This window comes from Sphaerodactylus townsendi, linkage group LG02 (assembly GCF_021028975.2).
Source record: "Sphaerodactylus townsendi isolate TG3544 linkage group LG02, MPM_Stown_v2.3, whole genome shotgun sequence".
Taxonomy (NCBI): Eukaryota; Metazoa; Chordata; class Lepidosauria; order Squamata; family Sphaerodactylidae; genus Sphaerodactylus; species Sphaerodactylus townsendi.
Genome location: NC_059426.1, coordinates 51,220,793 through 51,245,779, shown reverse-complemented (window position 1 = coordinate 51,245,779; position 24,987 = coordinate 51,220,793). Strand labels below are relative to the sequence as shown.

General features: G+C 40.1%; 1 protein-coding gene across 3 annotated transcripts in view; it reads right to left on the bottom strand.

The window, feature by feature from the left end:
• The window catches only part of ZRANB3 (zinc finger RANBP2-type containing 3), a 50,922-nt gene that overhangs the window by 19,933 nt on the left and 6,002 nt on the right, over positions 1-24,987 (bottom strand). For all 3 annotated transcript variants that reach the window (XM_048483366.1, XM_048483365.1, XM_048483367.1), the window contains 11 exons: positions 17,217-17,235; positions 16,094-16,272; positions 15,276-15,507; positions 14,675-14,760; positions 13,366-13,537; positions 11,655-11,783; positions 9,927-10,046; positions 7,229-7,348; positions 5,465-5,644; positions 3,861-4,013; positions 783-1,227 (listed from right to left, as the gene is read on the bottom strand). In XM_048483366.1, coding sequence (XP_048339323.1) covers positions 783-1,227; positions 3,861-4,013; positions 5,465-5,644; positions 7,229-7,348; positions 9,927-10,046; positions 11,655-11,783; positions 13,366-13,537; positions 14,675-14,760; positions 15,276-15,507; positions 16,094-16,272; positions 17,217-17,235 — 1,835 coding nt within the window. The remainder of the gene's footprint in view (positions 1-782; positions 1,228-3,860; positions 4,014-5,464; positions 5,645-7,228; positions 7,349-9,926; positions 10,047-11,654; positions 11,784-13,365; positions 13,538-14,674; positions 14,761-15,275; positions 15,508-16,093; positions 16,273-17,216; positions 17,236-24,987) is intronic.

The following is a 24,987-nucleotide window of genomic DNA, read 5'->3' as shown; positions in this document are numbered from 1 at the left end:
AACCTGGCTGCCAGTGTTGAAAAATACTAGGGTCAAGACTGTGTCAAACCAGCTCCACACTAACACAGGATGACCATAGACAAAAGAAACAAAGGCCAGGATACTTCTATTCAGATGCTCCCACCAGTGACCTTGCTATCTACAGGGTTACTCCCAGGCTATAGTCTTCATTGTTACTCATACTTCTATTCAGATGCCCTCAACTATTGACCTGGTTGCAGCCTTTGTTACTCACAGACAAGGTTTCCCCACCCACCCTGGACACTCCAACAGATATATACTCCACTTGCTTTCCCAACATCAGATCCTCTGAAGATGCCAGCCACAGATGCAGGCGAAACATCAGGAGAGAATGCTGCTAGAACACGGCCATACAGCCCGGAAACCACACAGCACCCAACTGTAATATTTCCAAGCATAATTTTCTGGCACGCTTCAGAAGTGACTTTCTTGGCTAAATGTCTACCAAACACACCAGCAATTAAATGAAGAATCCACACAAGCTTGAGGAGAGCTATATATCTTAAGGAGTCAAACAGCAACAACTCTGCTCAACAAGACCGAAACTGAAGTTCTGCTCTGACCTATTGCATTTACTTCATGGTGACATAAGAGACCTCACAGACACTAAATTTATGGCATGCTATACACACTTTGAAGGTTTTGGAACTACCAGACTTTCTTCAAGTCTCTCTTTTATTGTATCTCAGGTCTTATTTATTTACTAAAATAAAACTGCACTTTGAAAAGAACAATAAGATTTTCACTGGGAGTTTACTTACTTTTCTGTTCCCGGGGAGATTCACATATTTCGCAGTAAGATAGGAAGGAATTATTACAGTAAGTGCAAAGGCTGCAGTGCCAGACTGATTCTGAAGCAGGTCCTTTGCTTGAATTAAACAGGCGAGTAGCACTGTCCACTGGACTATTTTCTTTTGCAGAAGAAGAGCTTGTTTTTTCAAGCGGAGATTTTTTCCCTTTCTTAGAAGTACTCTTTGGTGTAGAGGACTCTGCAGCTCTCGATCTCTTTGGCTCACTGCAAACCACATCTGCATCATTTACTTCCCTGGAGTCCAAGTAGTAACTATCATATAAGTCCTCTGCAGTTTGAGAAGAATCCAGACTGAAATTCAAAGACTTTTCACAAGAAGCCATTTTCCTCTTTTTCTCAGCATTTGGCTTTGGTGACAAGAAGGCACGAATGTCATGCTGTTTTTCTTTCTCAAACTGGAATAGACAGAGAGATAAACAAATGTTACATAAAAAGTAACTTTTTCTCCATAATCTATTATCTTCCTAATGAGTGTCTGCAACATTTCCAACTGGAGCGTTTTAGCAGGAAGAAGCTCTCTTCCAGAAATATCTTTTAAAAGCAGCCTGTAAAAATCAATGGGTTGTATCCTGTAATTCATAATGAGAAGTCTATTTGCAGAAAGGACATTTCATGTCTCACCCCCTTGTATGTAATCCTCCACCCAAAGAGCCATTTGGACCCGTTTTCCACGGAAAAGAAAACACTTGGAGCCGCAAATACTTTGTGACATTTAAAATGAAGATAACACTGTATATATTGTTTTTTACCTTTATGCTTTGTATAAACAATTATAGTGTGTTGCTTATGAAATCCATGAAGTGCTACAGAGCAAATTATATTTTATTTATGTAAAGAAGACATTTTGAACTCTTAAAAAATAATAACCAAAAAACACGCCAAGTTGAAGGTCTCTTTCAAATGAATTAAAAAGCTGAACTTAAATTATCCATGTAGCAAACAAAAAATGCTGTGAGCCGTCATCCAAGTGGGCGGGATAGACAGCAGCGGTGACGCCAATGACAGCAAGTTGCACTTGGGACACGGCGAGCACACACCCCTCACCACCACCTCCTTCCGTCCTTCCTCCTTCCGGTGTCCTTTCCCTCCTTCCCTCGCCAGGATAGATGGCAGCAGTGACACCAATGACGGCAAGTTAGACTTGGGATGCAGCAAGCACACCTCCCTCCTTCCTTCCTCCCTCCCTCCCTCCCTCTGGTGTCCTTTCCCCTCCTTCCCTCATCTGGTGCCTGCTGTCACCTGCCTGGCGGGGGCGACCTCCGTAGATGGCCCAGGGTAGTTGTGCGCTTGCTTATTATGGCAAAGTGTGGTCCTCAGGTTGCTCAGGTCCCAAGTCACACAGAGCCGCAGTACAAGGACGAAAAAGCCATATGCAGACCCCTGTGCTAGCCTAAAAACTGTCCCCCCCCCAGGCCAAAAACTGAAAAAGACACTAAAAAAATACAAAAACACAAACAAACATGGCCCCCCTGCAAAACTCAGATTTTGCACTGTTCTCCATTTTCCCTAGCTACGCCTCTGTTCCTGATGGCTACAAGCATAGATTGTTTTAAAATGGGGTTAGTCAGATTCAAGGAGAGGTCCATCAATGGCTACTACCTCTGGTAACTGAGATGATTCTCCATATCCAGAGGAGCAAATATTTGAACACCATGCTAGGAAACAGCAGTATGGGAGGGTCTCAGTTTCTATACCCAGGTTGTTTGGCCCTTGAGGGCCAACTGGTTGGTCGCCATGTGAAACAGCAAGCTGGACTAGATGGACCACTGATCTGATCCACAGGCTGTTCTTACGTTCTCATTCCAAATCCAGTTTTCTATGTTAGAAAAATAATGATGTACAGAGGTAGTTTCAGTTTCACTAAAAAGGCAATGTCCATCAGACAACCATTTTAGGCGGTCAAATAATTATTCTAAAATCAGGTGGTGATTTAAATATAGCGGTATATAGGCAAACTCCTGGTTGGTGTTTAACATTAAACCGTTGCCTCTGAAGTCATAGGCCACAACAAAAATTCAGACAACGTACTAAATAATTCAATCAGCCTAGCCCAGAGCAATGCAGAAACCTGTCACTTATTTTTAAAGTTAAACCAAACCTAAACTCATGAATCCTATGCTAAGATACTCTGCTAAAGTCAGAAGAATATATAAACTTTCAAGATAGTGACCAGAAGACTGATGCAATTCTAATATTGATATGTGCTGAATTATCCCACTTGTATCAAGACAGTGATTTTTAAATGCAAAACTGTATTTACTTCAAAAGCTGTATAAGCCTACTTGTCTGTTAAAAAAGCAGCTTAAGGGAGTCTAAAAAATAAAGTTACAGTAGCTTCATATCTGCATAGAAAAACCATCACCATCCTTTTGACACATATACACTCTTCACCCATACATGTTCACAAGCAATTCTTCCTAAGACTAAGAGAGGCCTGATAAATCTCCCACAAATGCCATGAACCCATTTTGTAAAATATCAAAAAAGATTCCCAAACTTGACTGTGCCAAAAATAACCAGGTTATTAGCAAGAAAAAGGAGAAGTGGAAAACATTCAGGTATACCAAAGACTCCAATCTACCTCATGAAACCATTTTTGTTTCGTCTACAGAATGGGAAAGTTCCAGTTTAAGTTTTGGCAGCAGGACCCTAGTACTTTTCTATCGGTTCAAGTCTCTGGATCATAGGAATGGAATTTAAACAGCTGGAGCACCTGACAAAAGTCTTTTACTAAAAAGGTTAAACTGTCAATTTTCATTTATGTTAGGCTTTTCTTAATCAATTGTGAAATTACTCAGATTTAGCTAGCCCCAGACTATTCATGCATGTGATATACAATCCAGACATTCATGCATATGCTCTACTAATCCCTAACAACAGCCCTCCAAAAAGTCACCTCAAGATACATTAAGAAATAGGGTTTTAGTCTTTTGGGATGAAAGTAAGTTTAACATAAGCAACAGTACAGATCTGGAGATTTTAATACCAAAGAAACACATAATAAACACTTATATTTGACCACACTTACATGGGTGAATAAAACCTCATTTTTTATGTCATCCAAATTTTCATTGGGAGTCCAGGCTTCAGCAAAACTCAGGAAATTCCATTGCTCTCCACTGCCTTCTTCAGCCTGCAGTTTTTCTTTCCAGCCATTTAATGCGGTGCTTGTAACAGTTGCCTACATGTAGAAGAGTTCAAAAGCATTATTTCACATGGCGAAACTTACAATACATCTGACTTGTATCCAAGAAGATCAATGTTAACTGTAGGACAGAAGCTTCCCCAAGATACTCCCTCCCGCTGTTTGCAGGTTCTGTTATTCCACCAAGTAGGATCCTTCATGTCCAGTCACTATTACTCTCCTTCACTCAGTATGAATTCTTCCTCATAACCTGGAGAGCTGGTAGACTGGAGACTGGAGAGCTGGTAGAACACTACTGTAAGTATGGGAACAAGAGAACAAGATATTCTTCACCTTGGTCTGACTGGTGAAACTAAGGAACATATTCAAAAAATGATAACAAGCTGCTCAGTCTAGTTATCGAAAGGAAATCTTATACAGTGGCCCCTTCAATTTTAGATGGTTAGCAGAGACTCTGTTGTGGATGTGTACCTCTGCCAACTGAACCATAGCTGCTAGGCTACTAGGCCTTTTTAATTGTTATTAGTGGTGCATTAATAATGGCATTCCCTGCCCAGGGAGATTTGCTATCCTAGCACAGTTTTCATGCTGGAGAAGCTGTTAAAAATAATCCTTTTTTAGAAAGGCTTTTGTGGTCCATAAAGGTACCTAACAAAAATGCTGATGGTGTTTGTTAGTAATATGCCAAAGTGGGCTTTTGTAGAATACATTTTCATAGGACATGCTGCTTTTAAGATTTAATAGTAATTACTTTTAAACTGTGGTTAATTGTTGTGAACTATTCTAGCGGAATATGCTGAGAATCATGATATAGTAATCTATTTTATTATTCTGACTGATCTCAATTCCTGCTCTAACTGACCTTTCAGAAACCACAGCTAGCTCTTTGTTTTGCCTTCCATGTACAACGTGAGCACTTGTACAACTACAATTGTAGTAACGAAGTTCAATTTCTGACAGCACACTTTATTAGAAAGATAGAAAACTATATAAAAAGGATAAACAAAACCAATTCTTATTTTTACACTAGACTTGAGGTAACAGTTACTGAAATGTTATGCTCAATTGCATTGTCTAACACTTTCACACCTCAGTTTACAAACAGCACAGACACATTCACTTCAATTCTGCAGCCAACTGAATTCTAGAAGTAATTCTTTCTGGACCTTTTAGTAACATTGAAACATACAGCTGAAAGTGACCTCAGGGGTCTTTAGTCCAACCCCCTACACAAGAAATTGACAACTACCTCTCCCTCCACAGAGGTCCTCCAGTGACCCCTTCTCTATGCCCATTCATCAGATATACAACATATCTCTTCTTAAGTACTGGATGTGATTAAAAACAGGAGATGAATGGGGTAATAAAGCAAGGTACAAGGGTATCAGCATGTGCACATCTTTAATGTGCAAGGAGGCAGAATGGTAGGAATTAATAGTCATGGCTTTGATCCTGGGGCCTGCTAACGCTTACTAGCACCATCATACCTTGCGGTTCAACATTGCCCACATAAGAGGGTCCAGTGTTCCATTTGCAATAAGGTAATGGATATTCACAGAACTGCATTGTCCAATTCGATGTGCTCTGTCTTCAGCTTGTTTTATATGTCCAGGATCCCAGTACAGTTCAGCGAAAACAACATGAGTGGCAGCAGTAAAAGTTAAACCCTAAATACAATGAAGAAAACAAAACATATCTTCTTATTTTTCAAAATGGCATATGGCAAACTGCTGTGGTATTGACACAGCTAAAGTCTCAAGGATTGTGTAGGTTTTGGAGACGCTCTCAACAGGCAGTTGATTTCAGTGTGGAAAGTAGAATCACTTGAAGAAAAAAGTATTTAATGTAGTTAAAATTCACCATAGCAATTACAGGCAGTAGTTACCTTGTGCTTCCTACATAAGGGCTGAATGCTTAGATCAGGAATGAGCTGGGGACAGAAAATTAAGGCAACAGCTTGCAAGCTGTTGATGCTGGCATCTACTTTGCAGTTTTGCTAAATATAGGACTGAATACTGAAAGCAGCTAACAAGTTGAGAGAAAAATAGGTTAAAGTAGAGAATGTAGAGAATCAAGTAGAGAACCAAGCACCTGGATGAATTTAAATCAGATACCTCACATTTTAAACAAGCGGGGTGGGGGTGGGGGTCTGAAAACCTGCAGAGTGGGATACCTGAAGGAACATTTTCTCCCAAACCACCTCTTTCCCCAGATACTAGAAAATCTTATATAGAGTTTCCATAATGGCAAAATGTTGCTCCATCTGAGGATACTTTAATCCAGAGATTGGAGTGGTATATACATAAGATAGACCTTTCGATGAACCTGAAAAATCCCTCAGGTTTGCAGAAAAATCTGAAAAACACCCCCCCCCCCTTTCTGGGTTTGATTTCTGTAAAGAAATGAGGTGTGTATGGGGGTTGGGGTTAAAGCCCTTTCTCAAGCTAGCCTCCAGAGGTTCATGTGTTAACTCTGGTGTCCATAAACTATATGAAAAGGAGTCTTCCTCCCAACTTGCTTTTCCTTCAGACTTCTCAAACCTTAGAATTACCTCACAGTGTTTGAAGTAAATCCTTTTAAAGAACTAGATATGGGAATTGTTCTCCGACATCCAGTGTAAATACTCCTTCCTTGGTCATCTCGGACAAACCCTTTCTAAGTCAGTTCCCTCAGTTCTAGTCACTTTGTCCAGAAGACAAACTAACTCTGCTCTCAAAACCTGGGCTAGGAATTCTTTTCTCCCTAGAAGTTAATTCACTTCCTGACTACAGTAAGGTCTCTCTTTCTCAAATATTCTTTTTTCGCCAAGGTTCTCTGTTCTCTCTGGAACTCAAATGGATCAAAACTGCATCATCACTGTGATGAGAATCAGTTTCTGTTCCTAGACGAGGAAATAAGAGGTGCTGTCTGGCTGCTTTCCTAAAAATATACTGACCTGTTCCATCAATTTCTGCATAATCACAATATCCCAAACCTTTGGCATAATAACAAGGGGCACTACTATATAATACCTTTGTGCAACAGTGAATGCAACTTCTGGAAGCAGTTTTACCTGATTTTTTTCAGGTAATTGAACTAACCCCAAGACAGCTGTCAAGTCACAGAACTGTGTTCTACCTTTCAGCATGTTCCATAAAGGGAAAAACAATTAGACAACCATACAGATACAAATGCACTAACAATTGCAAAAGCAATGACTTTCTTGGAATACTATGCGTCAAACTGAGACCCAGCCTATTTTAATCCCTTACCTGACCAGCTGCCTGAATGCTCAAAATGGCCACTCTAGTATCTGGGTCCTTCTGGAATTGATTGACAAGGCTTATTCTTTCTGCTGAAGGTACACTTCCATCTATTCGAATGTAGCGTGCCTGTATTGTAGGGAATATATAGAAAAATACCAGTACTACATTAAGAAAAGTCATTGATTTTAGACAAGAATATGTTTACAGAAAAGCAGTAAATTAGTGCAATTCCATTATATTCACTTTGGTCCCAATCTATTCCAGTACAGGACTTAGCCTTCTGTAAAATTAGGAGTAGCTGTCTGGCTCCTAACCCAGTTCTTTCACCAAAGGCAGATTTCACTAAACCATGATGATTTGTGTTCAAATAAAACATGAAGTGCCCTTCTCAAGTTTTTGCGAGTTCCTCACTGCACAACTGGGTAAAACCCAGTGGCTAGTGCCACACACCGGGACCACAGTTTTTCTAGATAAAGATTACAAGGGCAGAGAAGGAGGGGAAGCTGGAAACAAGGAGGCAGATAAAAGTAGGGTGGCTGGTTGGTGGGAAGCAGAGAAAGAAGAAGAAAAAGGGGAGAGGATAGGGGGGCTGCCAGGAGGAGGGAAAGGAAATAGTGGGGAAGGGGAAAATAAGATGGTCCCAAGTCCTTGCAGATCCCTCTTTTGTTTTTATCTGTAATAGCCCTATTCATTTTTGAAGGTTAGGATCTAACATGACATTGAACCAGAGGTAGCATGATGTAAAGCTTGACTAGCACGGTCCAGCCCTCTACCTGAGGGACTTAACCCAAGTGGCTTCTAAATGTAATATGCTCAGGATTCGTGAGGAAAACAGGCAAAGATTAACTTTTGTTCAACATGATCTGGATAGCTCCAGGCTAGCCTAATCTCGCCAGATCTCAGAAGCTAAGCAGGGTCAGCCTTGGTTAGTATTTGGACAAGCAACCTCCAAGGAAAACCAGGGTTGTGATGCAGAAGCAGGCAATGCCAAACCACCTCTGAACACCACTTGCTCCTCCCTCAATTTCCATGTGGGCCTCAGGGGCAGAGTGGAATAAGGGGCTGGCCCCACTCCCAAACTCCACATAGAGTTCAGAGGCAGAGCTCTGGCTGCTGGTATTCAACTGTACCCCTGCCTCAAACTCTATGGAGAGTTCAGGACTAGTGCACAGCTGTGGAGGGTAGGCATGGCCCTGCAACGTGAACCCAAGGAAGTGCCTCCCAGGGCTCTAGCCCCCCTCCCCACCCCCCGCATCCCCTTGCTATGCCACTGTTACTGCTATTCCATTTGGTTCTGGCTCCTCCATCACTTGGGTCCTTTGAACTGTGACTATACACATGCAATGGTAAATTGCTCCAAACTCCTCACCACCCAATCTCCTATCTGTGCCTGGCAACTCTAGCATGATGCTCCTAATCTCTGAAGAGCCTTTGTTATGACCGTCTTCTGCTAGTCACCAAAGTGTTTGCAAGCAACAGGAGTCATTGGGTTGCTACAAGTTAGCAATGACTGGATGGCAAACACACACACGTTATTTTCCTAACTCCAAAGACAGGAGACCAAAGTGGTTCAGAAAAGAGGACAGAATCTATTTAAAGGTGTTACATAGTCTTGCTGGGTCCATTCATTTGTTTGATAATGTAAAAGCATAGAAAGCAGTTAGCAGTCAAGTTTGTATCTTGAAATAAATACTGGTCACCCCTCAATCTCAGGATTCTGACACTGTAAATGTGGTCTCTCAGAACCACAAGTCTTTCATTAGTTTCTCTCAAAAACACAGGGTTTCAAGAAACTACCATCTCTTTCTCAAGCAATCCTGCTTTATTACAAAATACAGGTTAAGAGACTTTCAAAGTCTCCTGAGTCAGGTTCTCTTCCAACTTAACACAAAACCTATTGGAGTGAAATTTAGGGCCAGGACATTTGCCCATCAGTCATAGCACCTACATCACTTTCTTATTTTCACCATGCAAATTTTAAAGAGCTTCTATGATCAAGTCAATTAAAGGAGGACATCCAGCCTCCACAAACTTCTCTCCCCATCCTTTTCAGTAGCTATACAGATATCAATATCTCCCAGATCAATATCAATATCTCCCAGATGCTCTCAATCACTCCCGGCATTGTAAGTCACATGATGTTACTGTGCTCTACTAATGCGTTACAACCCTGTTCCATCTTCCTATCCCATACAGCCAAATGAATCAAATTACCTAGCCGTGGTCCGTGCTAAATGAAAATTGCTTTTGAAAAGAAGGTCTTTCCAGCAGTTGTGCGCTGATGGATCTGGACAGTCATTCACTTTGTGAAATAAGCATCAAGTATTATATCCCATGTTACTATATCTTAAAATAGTTACATTATCTTCTGTTTCATATATAAATGTGATCATCTTGTCCATGAATAAAAAAAAGTTTTGCATGTAGGCCAGTTCCCTACCACCATGCTGCCAGCCCAACCAGCCTTAGGTCTTGTGTGTCTTGAGCAGTGACTTTTCACAGCACACAGCAATAAGCGATTTGTGATGCATCCTCAAGCCTTTGGTATGCCTAAAGTAGCTCTTTGGCTCCTGGTCATAATATCAGCACAATAGCCAAGAAGCTACCGACACCAACTTGAGAAGGTACTTTCAACAAGGACAGAGTGAAATTGAAATCTCACAAGAACCTTAAAAGGGAATATAATAAAATAAGGTAAACTTACCTTGCTTTCTATCACTGCCTCTGTGCATGCCTGGAGCATACTTAAATGATGTGCAAAGACTAGAAATTTAACTTGGTCATTGTCAAGGAGCATCTTGATATAATCTTTTACTGCTCCCGCCTGCAAGATAAGGAGTTGTTGGAAATCAAAGACAAACCAGTGCAATTCTTATTTTTCTGTTCAGAATAAAAAGCTTTCCTTTCCCCCTTTGTAAGATGCCGCTGTTACCTAAGGAATGCTGACTTATTAGCTCACTGACAGCACAAGATTCTTTCATATGGTAGATGTTATTTAGGCATAAACTCCTTTATAGCAAAGGGGTTTTGTGACCAGCTAGGCTTAAGAATACCAAAAGCCATGAGTTACAAGGTTGGACCTGATTGGATTAGGGAACTGTTCAGAAGGCGTGGAGCTCTTGCAGCAATCCTTTCTAGAGCCATTCTTGTCAGGTATCTGCCAAAATCTCTTTTCAGAAGAGCCTCTGAACAATTTGGCACTTGGAATGGCTGATAGATCCAGACCTAGTACCTGCATTCCAGTTTTCAAGACACAAGCCATGACGGACTTCAACATTGGAAGCCATGGCTCTGACTGCAAAATGTCCAGCAACACTATATCACAAAAGCAACAAACTCAGAAATATGAGAGAGACTTTGTAAGTGCTTCATTTTATACCCCCATGCAACAATTCTTCTGTGCACATTAAAGGAAAGATTGCAGTGGGGAAAAAATTGTTTTTATGCATCACAAGTAAACACACTTAACCAACGATTTCATAAATATGTAAAGTCTTCATACAACCAGGAATCAAGGAAGAATTACAAAATCTGGTCAAGTAGTATTGCTTGGATATTTGAAAAGTTGCCTGCTAAAGTAGTATTACTTGAATAATTGTTGCATGTTTTCTTCTAAAATCCATATTTTCTTCTAATCTCCTACCTCAGAGAAATAGGCAAAGGAGAAAGAGGGAACTGCAGATAGGAAGTGCGTTTTTGGAGCTGGAGAGGGAAAAATGAGAAGAGTGTAAGAAAAGAAGAAGCAGAATGACTTCAAGGCTAATTCTGTAAAAAATAATTTATTTGCATTTTTGTTATCATTTTTACAGAATGAGCCTTGAAGTTTCATTATGAGGTCGGCATTGAGTCTAGATTTCTGACTAGCTTGTTCTTGTATACATGGCTAGTTTGTTACATATTTGTAAACTTGTGTACATTTCCATTTAAGTTTGTAATGAAATATATACGGTAAGTAAAAAGTTGGAGGCTTTATTTTGTCAGCATTAAGCTGTAGCCTTGTGGTATAATTTTGTCCTTTACTAACTTGTGGTTGTGTACCACCCCTTTTGCACATTGTGGTGAAGACAGATAATTAAAGCATGAATGCAGACTTCTTAGACAAAACTTTTGGGAGACTGAAGCAGAGTTTAGTTTTGTCAAGTACAAAATATTAGCTTTATTCAGAAGTTATGGTTTTATTTTTATACAGCAGATTGTGTTATTGCTCAGTAACCAGCGGAAACTCTAAATACAGCATTCAAAATGCAACTAGTTCAACACGTACTAAAATTGGGTATGATACAGTGACAGAACAATTGTTTCACATTAGGCAGCTAGAATTCTCAGGAAACATAAAAAGACACTGGAAAAAAACTGTGCCGCCAAATGTGTTATTATAATGATAGGAAGAAAAAACATGGTTTAATTATCAACTACAAGAAACTAAGATTACCTTAGCAATAGCAGTCTGTTTAAACATGCGCGTAATGAGACCCATTATCTGGACATAGTCACTTTCTGTAGAATCTAAATGTGAAGTCCTCATTAATTTCTCCCACTCTTCCAAACTAGCATTTAATTCCTTCATGGGAGAGAACAACAATGTTTAGAGACAAAAATGTGAAAGGCCAAAACAATTACTGTTTCTCTGAATAATACCTTACTTTTACTACTGAGAAGAAACAAGAAAACTATAGTCCCTAGTCATGCCATTTACTTCACAGAATATTACCTCAGAGGTAGGTCAGTCATGTGTTCTTACTAAGTATAGAATGTAAAACAAACTAAGAGAAAATGTATCAAGATTGTCCACAACATCAGGCACAGTATCAGATAAATCTGTTAACTTTTCACATGTGTTGCTCCCTCTTTTTTAGAAGAGACATGTTTCTTGTAGCTTATTATGCTTGGATCATAAATCAGTGGCTAAGGCCCAAAGGGAATCAAAAACGACAATGAAAGCAGGAGTCAGTGGTCTATTCAATTATATACGCAACGATCAAATAGCATATTATTGTGTTAAGTACTTAGTATTGTATTAAGTACTTAGACCACAATTTAGAATGCTATTGATTACATTTTTTTAATCCTGTGCCCTTTCTTCAAAATGGTCATGGTAGTATATACTGATCCCTCTTCTTACCATCACAACCATTCTGTCAGGTAGGCTGCCTTGCAGTTAAGTTTTATGGCTGAGTGAGGATTTGAACTTGAATCTCCCCAGGTATCTTCCCAAGCCCAATGGAACATTCAGGGTTTCTCCTATGCCATGTCACAAAGTACCTTTAGTGTTTCCAAAACAGGCTTGCAGGGTATGGCTTTTTTTCCACAAAACACCCTTCTGGATGCGTTTCATCAGCCAGTTTATTATCTAAATTGTGGCCACGGTTATTAACCGTTACACATTCAGCAGTCATTCTAGAATTCATCTTGATATAAATGTTTTTTTCTGTATTCTTATGAGAGGACCACAAGAAGTTGCAGAACTATTATTTATTTAGAAAACCTATGCTCTGCTTCTCTGAAGGCTGCTTGACAAAGTTCTCAAAGTAAAAACATAGTACTATCAGAACTGTAGTAGTCAATTCAAACATAAAACTTCCCTTTTGTATTTCTATAGATCTGTAACATGTACAAGCTGTCACTCCAGATAGTGGTCCCAAGAGGCACAAAACATAATATTAAAAAAAACAGTTTTGGGAGCTATCAGAAAAGTGAAAGAAAAATACTGGAGGGGGAGGGGGGAATATAGGGGGAAATGAAATACCCCCATGGGTTCTTGAGGATGCCATGCTTGCACTGTCTAAAAGCCAGTTTTAAGGCTCTGATCCAAACTGGCCACCCTTGCTGGAAGCTTTTCAAAGTTAAAGTGAATGCTGTGATATCTGATCATAGACCATAAGTGATACAGATATGCCCTAAGCATAACCCCATCATTCTGCTTTGTAGAGAATCTCAATGTCTTCAGTCAATCACACCTGAGTTTATGTGTCATATCTTCATGAAAGGAGCAACACTGAAAAGAATGACAGCACAGGTACAGACCACATGGATGGCAGTTGCCTGTTTATACACATATTCGTTCTATCCACAAAAAATAAATGTATAATTTCATAGCTATTCGAGTACTTCTTGCCAAAAGCACAATGTCATTAGCACATTACCGTAGCAGCAGTTTTGGGAAGATCAAAACAGATGCGTTGTCTAATTTTAGGTGGTAACTGAGTTAAAACTTCCTTCTTTAATCGCCTGATCATTACACTGCTCAGTAGTTGGTGCAATTCATCCAAATTTGATGCTCCTCTGCAGTCCCACTGCTTTCTTCTGCCAAAAAATCTGGAGAAAAAAATTTAGATCATGTAGAAAACTTTATGTTTACGAGTCAGCATTAGTTAATTAAATTATTGTGAAACAAAAAGGTTGTACAGCAATTTAGTAATGAACACCCTGATTGTGAAACTCTCCCCTATTTTCAACTCATCTCTTCAGCTTAGCAGAGAACATGTGAGATGGGTACCAGGTACCTGATACCTTCTCTGCTATGCTTAAGGGACCAGGAATAAACACCCATGTGTGGGTCAAGTACTGGCAGCTCTTGCTGTGTGATTAAACTGCAGTCTGTTGTATGTGCTCTTAGAATTCATATTTTATAATCTAATTACTTGTACTGAACTTTTTAAAATTATTGCTGCTGATTTAATTGTTCATCGCTTTAGTACCATTATTATTGTTGCTTTTGGATTGTTTTAGTGATAATCGTGTAACTATCTTGCACACTTCTTTGAATACTTTATGGCTGAGAGGCAATACAGCAACAATCCAATTCCTCTCTTCACTGCAGCCTCCTGACTTGAATGGTATTGTGTCTGTGAGGGTCTCCTGAACCTTGCAATGTCTTTTCATGGCTCATATGGGGCTGCTGTGGAAAGGGAAAAGCAGTAAAAAGTTAGTTGATATGTCCAGGTTTAAACTAAGTTGTCCAGATACAAGCCCGGCACTGGCCCCAGATTCATCTTTACCACCAGTCGCAACCATACTGGCACTCAACCACTGCCCTGCTCCTTCCCCCAAGAAAGCCTGGTGAAGACCTAGTTAGTCCTACCAGTGGGATCCGCATTGAAACATCTGGGTGGTTGAATGCTATGATGCAGCACACAGGCAGGGAGGGAGGCAAGTAGCTGTCTGGCACGGTGGGTGCAGCTGTGGGTGATCCTACCACAAGGCCAGAGTTCCTTATGGAAAGCCAGGCCCAAGACAAAGAGGCGTGGAGGATGCTCATGGAGAGAAGGGGGGATAAGGTGGATGCAGTCTCCTCTACTCCCTGTTCTGAGGCGCAGCAAGCCACTCCTCCTAGAGAGACGGAATGCTGACTGGCGGACAGCAATGTTCCTCTACCCAATGTGGGTGGAACCAGGCAGGCCCTCACATAAATTGGTGGAGGTGTGCGCAAGTAGAGATTAACAGTTAAAATACCTGAAACGTGCATCACAGTATTTTTTGGCATATTCAGTCCATGTTCCAAATTTTCTTGGGCAAAGTGCTTCCAGCTGCATGAAGAGCTATAAGTAAAACGGTTGAAATACATTTTACAAAGATGTTTCCAAGGAATGCAACTAGGACTATTCTGAAAGCAGTGGTGAATGTTAAAGACATTTGATGAATGGGGCTTCTAGCATCACTCACAGAACCCCCTTCCCTAGACACACAGTCTAGAAACAGGTTTTAAACAGCCCATATATATAATAGTAATTTTTAAGAAATCTTCAATAAAATGGCTGACACATTATCATAGGAATCCTTTAAAAAACAGTACAAGTACTACAACAGCAATGCCTCACCATTTCTCTAACCCCCTTTCTTCTGTGGAAAGGGTGCTCCTGTACTCCTGCAGAATAGAAGGCTAATTGCTCCAAAAAGAATGCCTATCTGTGCCACATCTTAAGGTACAAATGCCCTCCCAGTCAAATTTACAACTATCTGAATTATACAGTTACACAGTAGATTAAAAAACTGTTTCCCAAATGAGAAAACATGCATGGCTTTGCTTTTATAAAGACAAAGTGATATACAGAACCTCTTCAGGTCTTCCTAAAGCAGGAGTTCCAGTAAGGAGAATAGCTTGAACAGCATTCTGTATAATTGGCAATAAAATCTTGCTACGAGCTGCATTTCTGGATTTCATGTAGTGAGACTCATCAACTATCACTATTTTGAAGTTCTGTTTGCATATAGTGTCTATCAAAATCTGTGCGTCTGAGGTTAACAGTCCATAACCTAATATGGTGACTTTGCTTGTAGAAATTCTCCTAGAAGTAGAAAAAGCAAACAGTTAACTACTGGCTATAAATGCAATCTTCAATATACTAGCAACCGCTTGAAATATACCCATAGTATGTAGAAAACTCTATATATGACATGCTTAACTTAGAACCTTAAAACACAGGTTCATGGTTAGGATGTCAAGATTCCATTGTAATTTTGGGCACTTTTCCTTCAATATTCCGAAATGACACATACTGAAGATGCGCCAATATCAAAATGGCAGAAATCAGTCCCAGTTTGTGTGGGAAGTATCAAAGTTCACTGTGCACCTTTGGACATCATGGCAGATTGGAAACTGATCAATGCAGAAAGTTTGTAACCCAGTCAAATGGGCAAGAGACAGCAACAGCTGGGTAAAACAAGGAAAATATTCAAAGCAAACAAGCCATCTTTGTGTCAGACACTGACAAACCTATGTTTAATCTCAATTTATCCTAATATCTGAATGCAGTCAACGTCAGTATTTGATTAAAAAACAAAAAATGCGTTAAAAATGTTTGACAGCCCTAATTATTTTTAACTACAATAAGATAAATAAAACCCATGGCAAACTACAAATATGACACTTACCAGGTATCAGTTTTATTCTGAATGATGACTATATCATCTGGATAGAGTTCTGGAATCCATTTCTCTATCTCATCAGCCCAAGGGTACCTCAGAGATGAAGGCACCACTATTAGCAGGGGCCATTCATTTTTGTAGTAGTAGGATGCTGCTATTGCTTGGATAGTCTTTCCTAGACCCATCTAAGATATAATAAATGGAAAGAACATTTAGACCTCCAGAAGCCTGAGGGAATTGAGGAAAAGACATTGTACATTGAGCCTCTTTATCTGAAAATCACAGCTAGATCTCAATGTACTGCTTCTGTGGTACATTTCATAACATCGGAATAACCTACACACTACAAGAAACTATAATGGTAATCACAGATTCTAGCTTTGTTTGCAGTATGAAAAGCACTCTTTGGACCATTGGTCAATTGCTTTTTATAAAATTATGATGGTTGTGGTACTTAATCATAAAAGAATTTTGGAAGAGACATTCATTTTCTTTTAAATCTATCATAAGCTGTACTTCAAGCTAATGGCTTAAAGTGCATGACTGTTTGAGTGTAGTGTGCAGATGAAAATGTAGAATCGCTTTCATACAACAACACTTTTCACAAGGTTCACTGGTAATCTCACAATGCAACTATGTAGAGGAGCTTTGGTTGGCTAACAAAACACCTGATCTGTGGCTCAGTGGCAGAAAGCCCCCCCATAGGGCTTAATGGACTTACGCCACCCAAAAGGTCCAGAGTCAGGGCTGCAGCGCAGCTCTATTGTGGCTTCAACTTCCAACTTTCACTGCCAGGGAGCTGAGGAGCAGCTGGCTGCCAGAACCTTTGCTCCCTTTGTCAGCGTGAGTGCCACTTGCTCCAGCGGAGGAAGCAGCCCTGCACTGCCGCCTCCTCAAGTGAACTTGCCCCCCCCCCATCTGGATTGGGCAGTAAATTAATTTTAAAATTATATATTTGAAAACTTACATTTAGATTGACTCCATTTTCAGATTTAGCTCCACAGAACCCCATAGTGAATCTTTTATTCACATGTAAATATACTTTCTTGGGGTGGGGTGGGGAAAATGCGTGCTTGCTCAAAACATTACAAAACAAATTGTTAGAAAATTGGTAACATAAGCATCTTACCTCATCTGCAATCATGCACCTAAGAGGGGGGGAAACCAAAATTGAAAGTTTAGTACCCTGCTTCTCCGAAAATAAGACAACCCCTGAGAATAAGACATAGTAGAGGTTTTGCTGAAGTGCTAAATATAAAGCATCCCCCGAAAGTAAGACATAGCAAAGTTTTTGTTTGGAAGCATGCCCGTCGAACAGAACACCAGAGCATGCAGCTGTGGAGCGGAAAAATAAGACATCCCCTGAAAATAAGACATAGCGCATCTTGGGCAGCAAAAATTAATATAAGACACTGTCTTATTTTCGGGGAAACAAGGTATGTAACTAAGAACACAAGTTTAGTATGTAACTAAGAACGATGCATTTTTAAAAAGTATAATTCTTTAGCGAAGAGACTGAAAACAATTTCCTAGCAATACCCAGGATCCAACAACTGTATTAATCAATTGCTAAGGAGAACTTCTGACTTCTATTTCATTAACAGCAACCTGTTATTCCTCCCACAATCCTGCATGGCAAATCTCTTGAATCAAAAGAGGAGCACTGTGTGATGTTGCAGGGAGGCTTACGGTTCAAGACATCAAAAATCCCAGTAGCCATGCCCAAAATTCCGGATGCATTTAAACTCACAATTCCATCCTCCTTGGCACACACCACTCTACTTGTACAACCCCTCATTAAAAAATTATGCTCAAAACTTTGTTTTGTATACTTTAATTAAACTGCTTCTGTATGCACTTTTGCTATCAGTTATTTTACCAAACAGTTCGCTGCAAATAATCCCCAATAAGACTGCAGTTAGAGACACCTTCTAGACCCTGGGATAAAAAAAGTGATGTGGGTAGTAGTAGATCTTTTTTCCCAGACAAGCCCATTTCATGGCACTGAAGCAGTGGCCAATGGCCAGCAATTGGCGAAGTTATTTTGGACACATATTTATCAACTTCATTCTGCTCCAGCTAAAATCATCACGGATTGAGAAGCACAGTTTGTGGCAAAGTTCTGAAGGAAATGTATGGGCTTGCTGGGGGTGCAACAGGGCTTGAATTCCTCATTTCACCCACAAACAGATGGACAATTGGAACATGAGACTCAGGTTGTAGAACAACATTTGAGATGTTGCAGTAATTTCCATCAGGATGATTGGGTGAACCTTTTACCTTGTGCTGAGGATGCTTACAATAATTCAGTATATCAAAGTACTGGCCAGTCCCTGTTTAAAATTGTGCCCGTGCAGGAGGGGAAGCCGTTCCTGGTAGGTGCTATAGAAAATGAAGGTCCAACAGATCGCAAGGGTGGGTTCGGTAATTACAAGACTCCTGGGGATATCTGAAAAGCTCTGCATAAAGTTAAAGACAGTTACAAAAAATACGCTGATACCAAACACTGTTTTTAAAGTACCGATCCGTTCATTGGACAAGTCTAGGGTTTGTGAAGTAGATTAGGCTGAGAGTATATGACTGGCCCATCCATGGTTACCTAGCAAGTTTCCATGGCAGAGTGGAGATTCAAACCTCAGGCTCCTAGATCCTAGCCCAACCCTTTAGCCACTTCACCATGCTGGTTCTTGTCTTGGTAATGCTGACTAAGTCTAGCTATCATATGGGCCAAGATTTGTACCCAGAAGAATTATAGTGTATTAAGCTGTAGTGGAGAAGAACTGTGAGCAATGCATTTATATCACAGTTCAGATGGCATTTAACACTGCAAGAAGATTTTCAGAGCATTAGAAACTTTTAAAAAAATGTGGTGGAAACTTGCTGAGAAAAGTAACATCTAAAAGGAAAACTAACATCTAATTACGAGCATTGAATACGATCCTGCCGAGATAATTGCTCCATCTGTCAATATAATCAGAATGAAAAGAGCCATGTAAAAAGTTTCCTTATGACTTCCTGGTAACATACTGTTAACGTATTACTTATTCCGTTAAGAAAATCCCTCCCCTCCAGACTTATTAGTTGTACAATTTTCCTCATTATTGCTTTCTATATTAACAAAATCAGAGCAAGCTGCCCACGCTGATGGAAAGGTTATGTGCTGTTGAAGCAGATCTTCAGATAACATTTTTGAGGCACAAATATGAGTTATCACATATTTTGACTGCTACAAGCAGGACATCTTGTTCTTGACGTTCAATTAGTCATTTCCTTTCTACTGGTAGTTACCCAATTGGGACTAGACCATTCACACACCATCTGCTCACGTAACTATACAATAATGATATCCAAACCTGCTAATTTGAGCGATGAAGCATTCCATTTTGTTTCAGGCTATAAACTTGGCTCATGTAGCCAAATGTGTCAGAAAAGAAAAAAAAATGCTTCCATGTCCTCTTGAGTGCAACTTCTGAGAAAACACCATGACCAATAATTAATTATTTAAAATGCTTTTTTTTTTAAGTAAGAAAACTTTTTATTTATAGTAAATTGCACTAACAAATGCAAAAGTATTGAATTCACTGGGGAAATCAGAAGACCAGTTGTAAGAATCCCACCATAACCCAGAAGCACATAAGGAGATTCAGGTCTAGCATGAAAGGCAAGCTATATATTCATAAATAAATAAGTCCTAATTGATATAGATTTTCAAACATGTTTCCAGGTTCATTACAAGGTGCTGATTTTGACCATTAAAGCTATAAATGACTTAAGGCCGGAATGTCAGGATTGTCTTCATCTGTAACAACCGACCTGAGATTTCAGGTCAGCTCAGATTTAACTTCAAAGACCTTGGAAACATGTTTTTTCAACAGGTTCTCCCTATCCCACAGCTCTGGGATTTTCCTCAGGTATTGAGAATGACTGCTTCCCCTATTGGCCTTCTGTAAGTGTTTGAAACTCTGGCTTTTTTGGAAGGCCTTTAAGTTTGGTTAGTAAAAATGTGGCACAGACTTATTGTGTTCTTAGATTTTTATGGTTTTATAAACCATCTTGGGAACTTTTTAGTTGAACGGTATATAAATAAAATTAATAATCTGGACACTTCCATTACAGCATGTGTGTGCCTACATGTGAATAACAACGTATTACCAAGGACTGACTTTCCATCTCAGCCTTCTTACCCTTTATTTTTTCATCAAGCTCTGATGCTGCCACAGTCCCACCTATGTTATACTTCCAATAAGGATTTTGGCCTATAATTCCCCTCTGAAGACAAGCATTTACTGTACCTCAATTTAGTTAGCTCATTTATATCTTGCCTTTCTCTCTGAAAGCATCTTATATGGTTCAACTCATCTCCATGGTCGAATCCCCACTACCGTCTTAGCCAGGTTTCAGAACATAAACTAACCCGGTTTGAGGGACGACCTCCCCGGTCGAATCCCCACTACCGTCTTAGCCAGGTTTCAGAACACAATCATAAGAACTAGCCTGCTGGATCAGACCAGAGTCCATCTAGTCCAGCATTCTGCTACTCGCAGTGGCCCACCAGGTGCCTTTGGGAGCTCATATCGACCTCAAACCTGGTTAGTTTGTGTTCTGAAACCTGGCTAAGACGGTAGTGGGGATTCAACCGGGGAGGTCATCCCTCAAATCTGGTTAGTTTGTGTTCTGAAACCTGGCTAAGACAGTAGTGGGGATTCAACCCATGTCATCCTCATTACAGTTCCGTGAAGCCGGTTTGACTGAAAATGTGTGATTGGCTCAAGGCCACTCAGCAACTTTCCATGGCAGAATGGAACTCAAACTTAGGTCCCCCAGATCCTATTCTGACACCGTAACCACTTTCTTTATTATACAACACAAGATGTTCAGAGGTGTTTGCTATTGCCTGCTTCTGAGTAGTCTGAGAGAGCTCTGAGAACTCTGACTGGCCCAAACTTACCCAGAAGGCTTCATGTGGAAGAGTGGGGAACTGAGCCTGGTTCTCCAGATTAGAGCCTGACACTCTTAGCCACTATGCTGGGTGTCTTGTACTGAATTAGAACCATATAAATTCAACATTATTACCATGATTGGGGGGGGGAAGCATGCCAATATTTGCGTGTTTTTAACCAAAGTCAGTGGAAGCTAATTTTTAGGGTGGGACCCTAATTACATTTTGTAGCCTCGCTTTTAAAATATGCACACTTCCGTCAACACCCCTGCCAATACAGAGAAAGACAAAAGGCAAGGAAGAGTCCTCCTTTAATTAAAAATGAAAGACATAATAAGGCAGTGCTTGAATAAATGAATGCAGTGCTCATATGAAGAGGGCAATCATGTCTATTGACCTTTGTCCTCAAGGGTGGTAGGTAGTGAAATATTAATGTACTTTTAAAGCCAAGAATCACGAATAGTCTTGACTGTTCCCCCTTACACCCATGATGCATGAAATAAGAACTGAATGTTCTGAAAGAGAACTAATAGAAGTTCAGGAATTAAGTAAAATATTTGAAGGGGAAAACCTGCAGAAGTCATACTGTAACTGTTGAACCTGTGTGTGCTACATTAATTACATTAGAAGCCAACAAAACATGAAACAGCAAAACCAAAGCAAAAAAAGGAACCTCTCCACTTGCACTGAATGACGGAAAGCAGTAAAATCAAGCTCCACAAATTTTATGTATCAGTCCATGATGTGTTCTGAGTTATTAACGTCATTCTTCAAGGGAATCTCCAAAGACATTAAAGCGGTGATAGTCAGGTCAGCTGTTTCCAAATACATAAACTTTCAGAAACTTGTATCAACTGATGGAAAAGAAAACCACCAAGAAGAAAGCTGCAGAATTTCTTTTTCTTTGGTGTTGCCTGGTCATCTTGTCTGGTCATGGGCTAGCTTCAAGCATTTGTATGCGAGTGTGGCTTCAGTTCTTCTCAGGGATGTCAGCATTCAGGTGGGGTTTGGGGATCACCTAGAATTACAGCTCATTTCTAGACTACACAGATCATTTGACCTGGATAAAATGGATTTGTTGGAGGATGTACTCCTTGGCATTGTACCCCCCCCCCCCCGAGGGTCCCAGGGTTCCCAGGATCAACCCCCAAATCTCCAAGAGCTTTCCAACCTGGAGCTGGCAACTCTATTACACTGCCCCTCACAGATGGCTGGTGTGAATTAGCCTTTCTACAAAGACATGCAAGTACCTAATCCACTAAGGAACTAAAGCACGAGACTTTGAATCTCCCTTAGCTCATTTTACAGCATTTATTATTATTATCATTTCACTATTAGGAAGGTAAAGCTGCAGATATTCACTTAACTATGCATTACAGTTATAGAAATATAGGTTGTAGATCTGCTCTTTTTAATTTTTTTGAAGCACCTCTGTCGCATACCTGGACAAAAAATAGTAATCTCAGCTACATGGTTTATTAATCCTGATTATATATTGTGCCACCAGGAAAAAAAGAGCTATAAGTGACATATACGCTATCTGTGAAGATGACCAAGTAGTATTTGGCCAAGTCTGAGTGCTCATATAAAACTTGATGCTATAAGGCTGAAAAATGTCATGAAAATCCATTGACGTTGTTTGGTTCTAAGCACGTTTCTTTAGAGAATTTTTTTAACATTCTACCTTTTCCCAGTTGTTCAAGGGGGCTATGTCAACTTAAATCAGTGGAAAAAAGGACAACAGAAACCGACAATGTAACTAATTTTAATGCTCAATATTTTTTCATTTTAATGAACAAAGCTAACATATTCTAATGGAACATACTGTATAGAGGAAGAATGCTATTTCCCCTCAATGTGGAGTTCCAGATTTTTGTATTTTGCACCCACTCATATGAATCAGTTTTATATAACACTCCACCATATAATTTGCATCCTACTCACAAGCCAACACGTTAGCATTAACATTTCTCTCATACTGGGGTTATTTAAGGAATGTGAGCCTGGTACATTTAAAAATGTGCAAGCAGCCATTTCATTTGTATGTCGTTAATCACACTGTGCAGTCCTAAATCTGTACTGAAGATTACTGTCTTGCAAGAATAAGGGTACTTCACCAGAAATAGAGCGTCAAATGACTTGCACGTGGCATGTCAAAACTGAGTTTGGTGCCAAAGAGAGGTGTCAGATTGACAGCAACACAGAGTACTTTCTATTCACAGAAAGGTATAGGAGTGGCTGTGCCAAACTTCCATCAGGTGGCAAAAATATCTGACAGTGAAAAAGCTCAGCGGAGTCTTTAGTGCCATTCACAGTATTCTGTCTCCAAAGTGAAAATTATTGTTGTTAAATTAGGTCAACAATATTTAAGCTATGACTAATTCATTATACATAACCAGTGAAGAGTCATTAATCTTTTATCATTGTGAAAACTATTTGCCAACTGAAAATATAGTAAAAAAAAAACTTCTTCTGGACAATACCATTTCAGGCTTCATTTATGTATGTAGGGGTGGTGTTTTACTTGCATAGGGAAAAAAACCACTCTGTACAGAGCACACCAGGGCCAGTGCTGGCAATCAATACTTTCTCCCTAGTATACTTGTCTTCTGTACACAGGTTACTTCCCACAGAGGCAGGATTCAGCCAAGGCTTGGCCACTGGGCTCTATTAATTCTATAAATTGGCTCTTGGTTTCAAAGCAGTGTCCAGGATGTATAAGCAATTCTGAAGGAATACAAAATAAAGCATTGCTGTTATGCAATATCAGTCCAGTCAGTACCAACAGCAGTCAACCTTAAAAGAGTAATTTGTTGGCTTCTGAACTTCCTATTTGTTTACATTTTTCTGGATAGTTAAGAAGTTTTAAAACTACTGATCTAAAGATTTCTAATAACCAGCTATTAGTGAAACTCTAAATCAGGAAACCCTATTACTTTAAGTTAGACATGAAACAATTTTAGAAGAGACTGTGCTGTTGAGTCACAACCAGCTCATAGTGATCCCAGCCACAAGTTGTTCAACATAAGAAAGGAGTAGAGGTAGTTTGCCAGTGCTTTCCTCCTCATAGCAAACTTTTTTTGGTGGTCTTCCATCCAAATACTAAGGCCAATTCTGCTTAGTTCCCAAGCTCTGTTGAGCTCAGACTAAGTTAGGCTAATTGGACTGCTCATGTCTAAGTTAATGTTCGATATAATTAAGGCTGCACTCAGGCATGAAGAACAAACCATGGTTTGTGAGGAAAACAACCCAGGAAATTTTTCCTTTTACTCTGCAAACTATGGTAAAGTTGAAGGCTTTGGTTTCAAACGAAGGCTGTTTTCGCGCGAGCAAAAACGATGGTAAAACCAGCATTATGGGCGGAGACTTCACACGGCGACTGCTGCAGAAACGCCACTGCAGCATTGCAGAAATGCTCCAGTGGCCCCACAATGATGTATTTGAAAATTACTCAACAAGCGTGTCTTTTCAACAATGGTGCTCTGCAGCCGGTGCAGTGCAAAACACCCACCAGCAATTGGTGCTGCAGAGCCTGCCCCCCCACAATGGTGGCCCACACTGGCCAATTCTGGCACCAAATGCCTGTGATGTCTCCCATGGGGAAAAAAGAACGCCGTTTGTGAAGCGTAGCCATACGAAGTGCCGCGGTTCAGTCAATGTGCTACCTGTCCATGGAGCGGCTGGCCATGCGAACGCTCTGTTGCTGCAGCGTTGCCAATAACACTGACGGCACAACGATGTAATTGGCTGTGCAGAAACGGCCTAACAGAAACTAGCTGTGAAAATCAACTGACAAGTTCAACAAAACAGCAGTTTGTTTTTTGCCTATAATTGAAAACCAGGATTAGACTATAAGGACTTCTTGTTATGGTTTGTTCATGACATGGATCCTATCTCTTCCACCCTTCCCCTGAGCCAAGTCTGAAGCCTTTGTTCAGCCGTATGGGCCTTTCTCTAACTT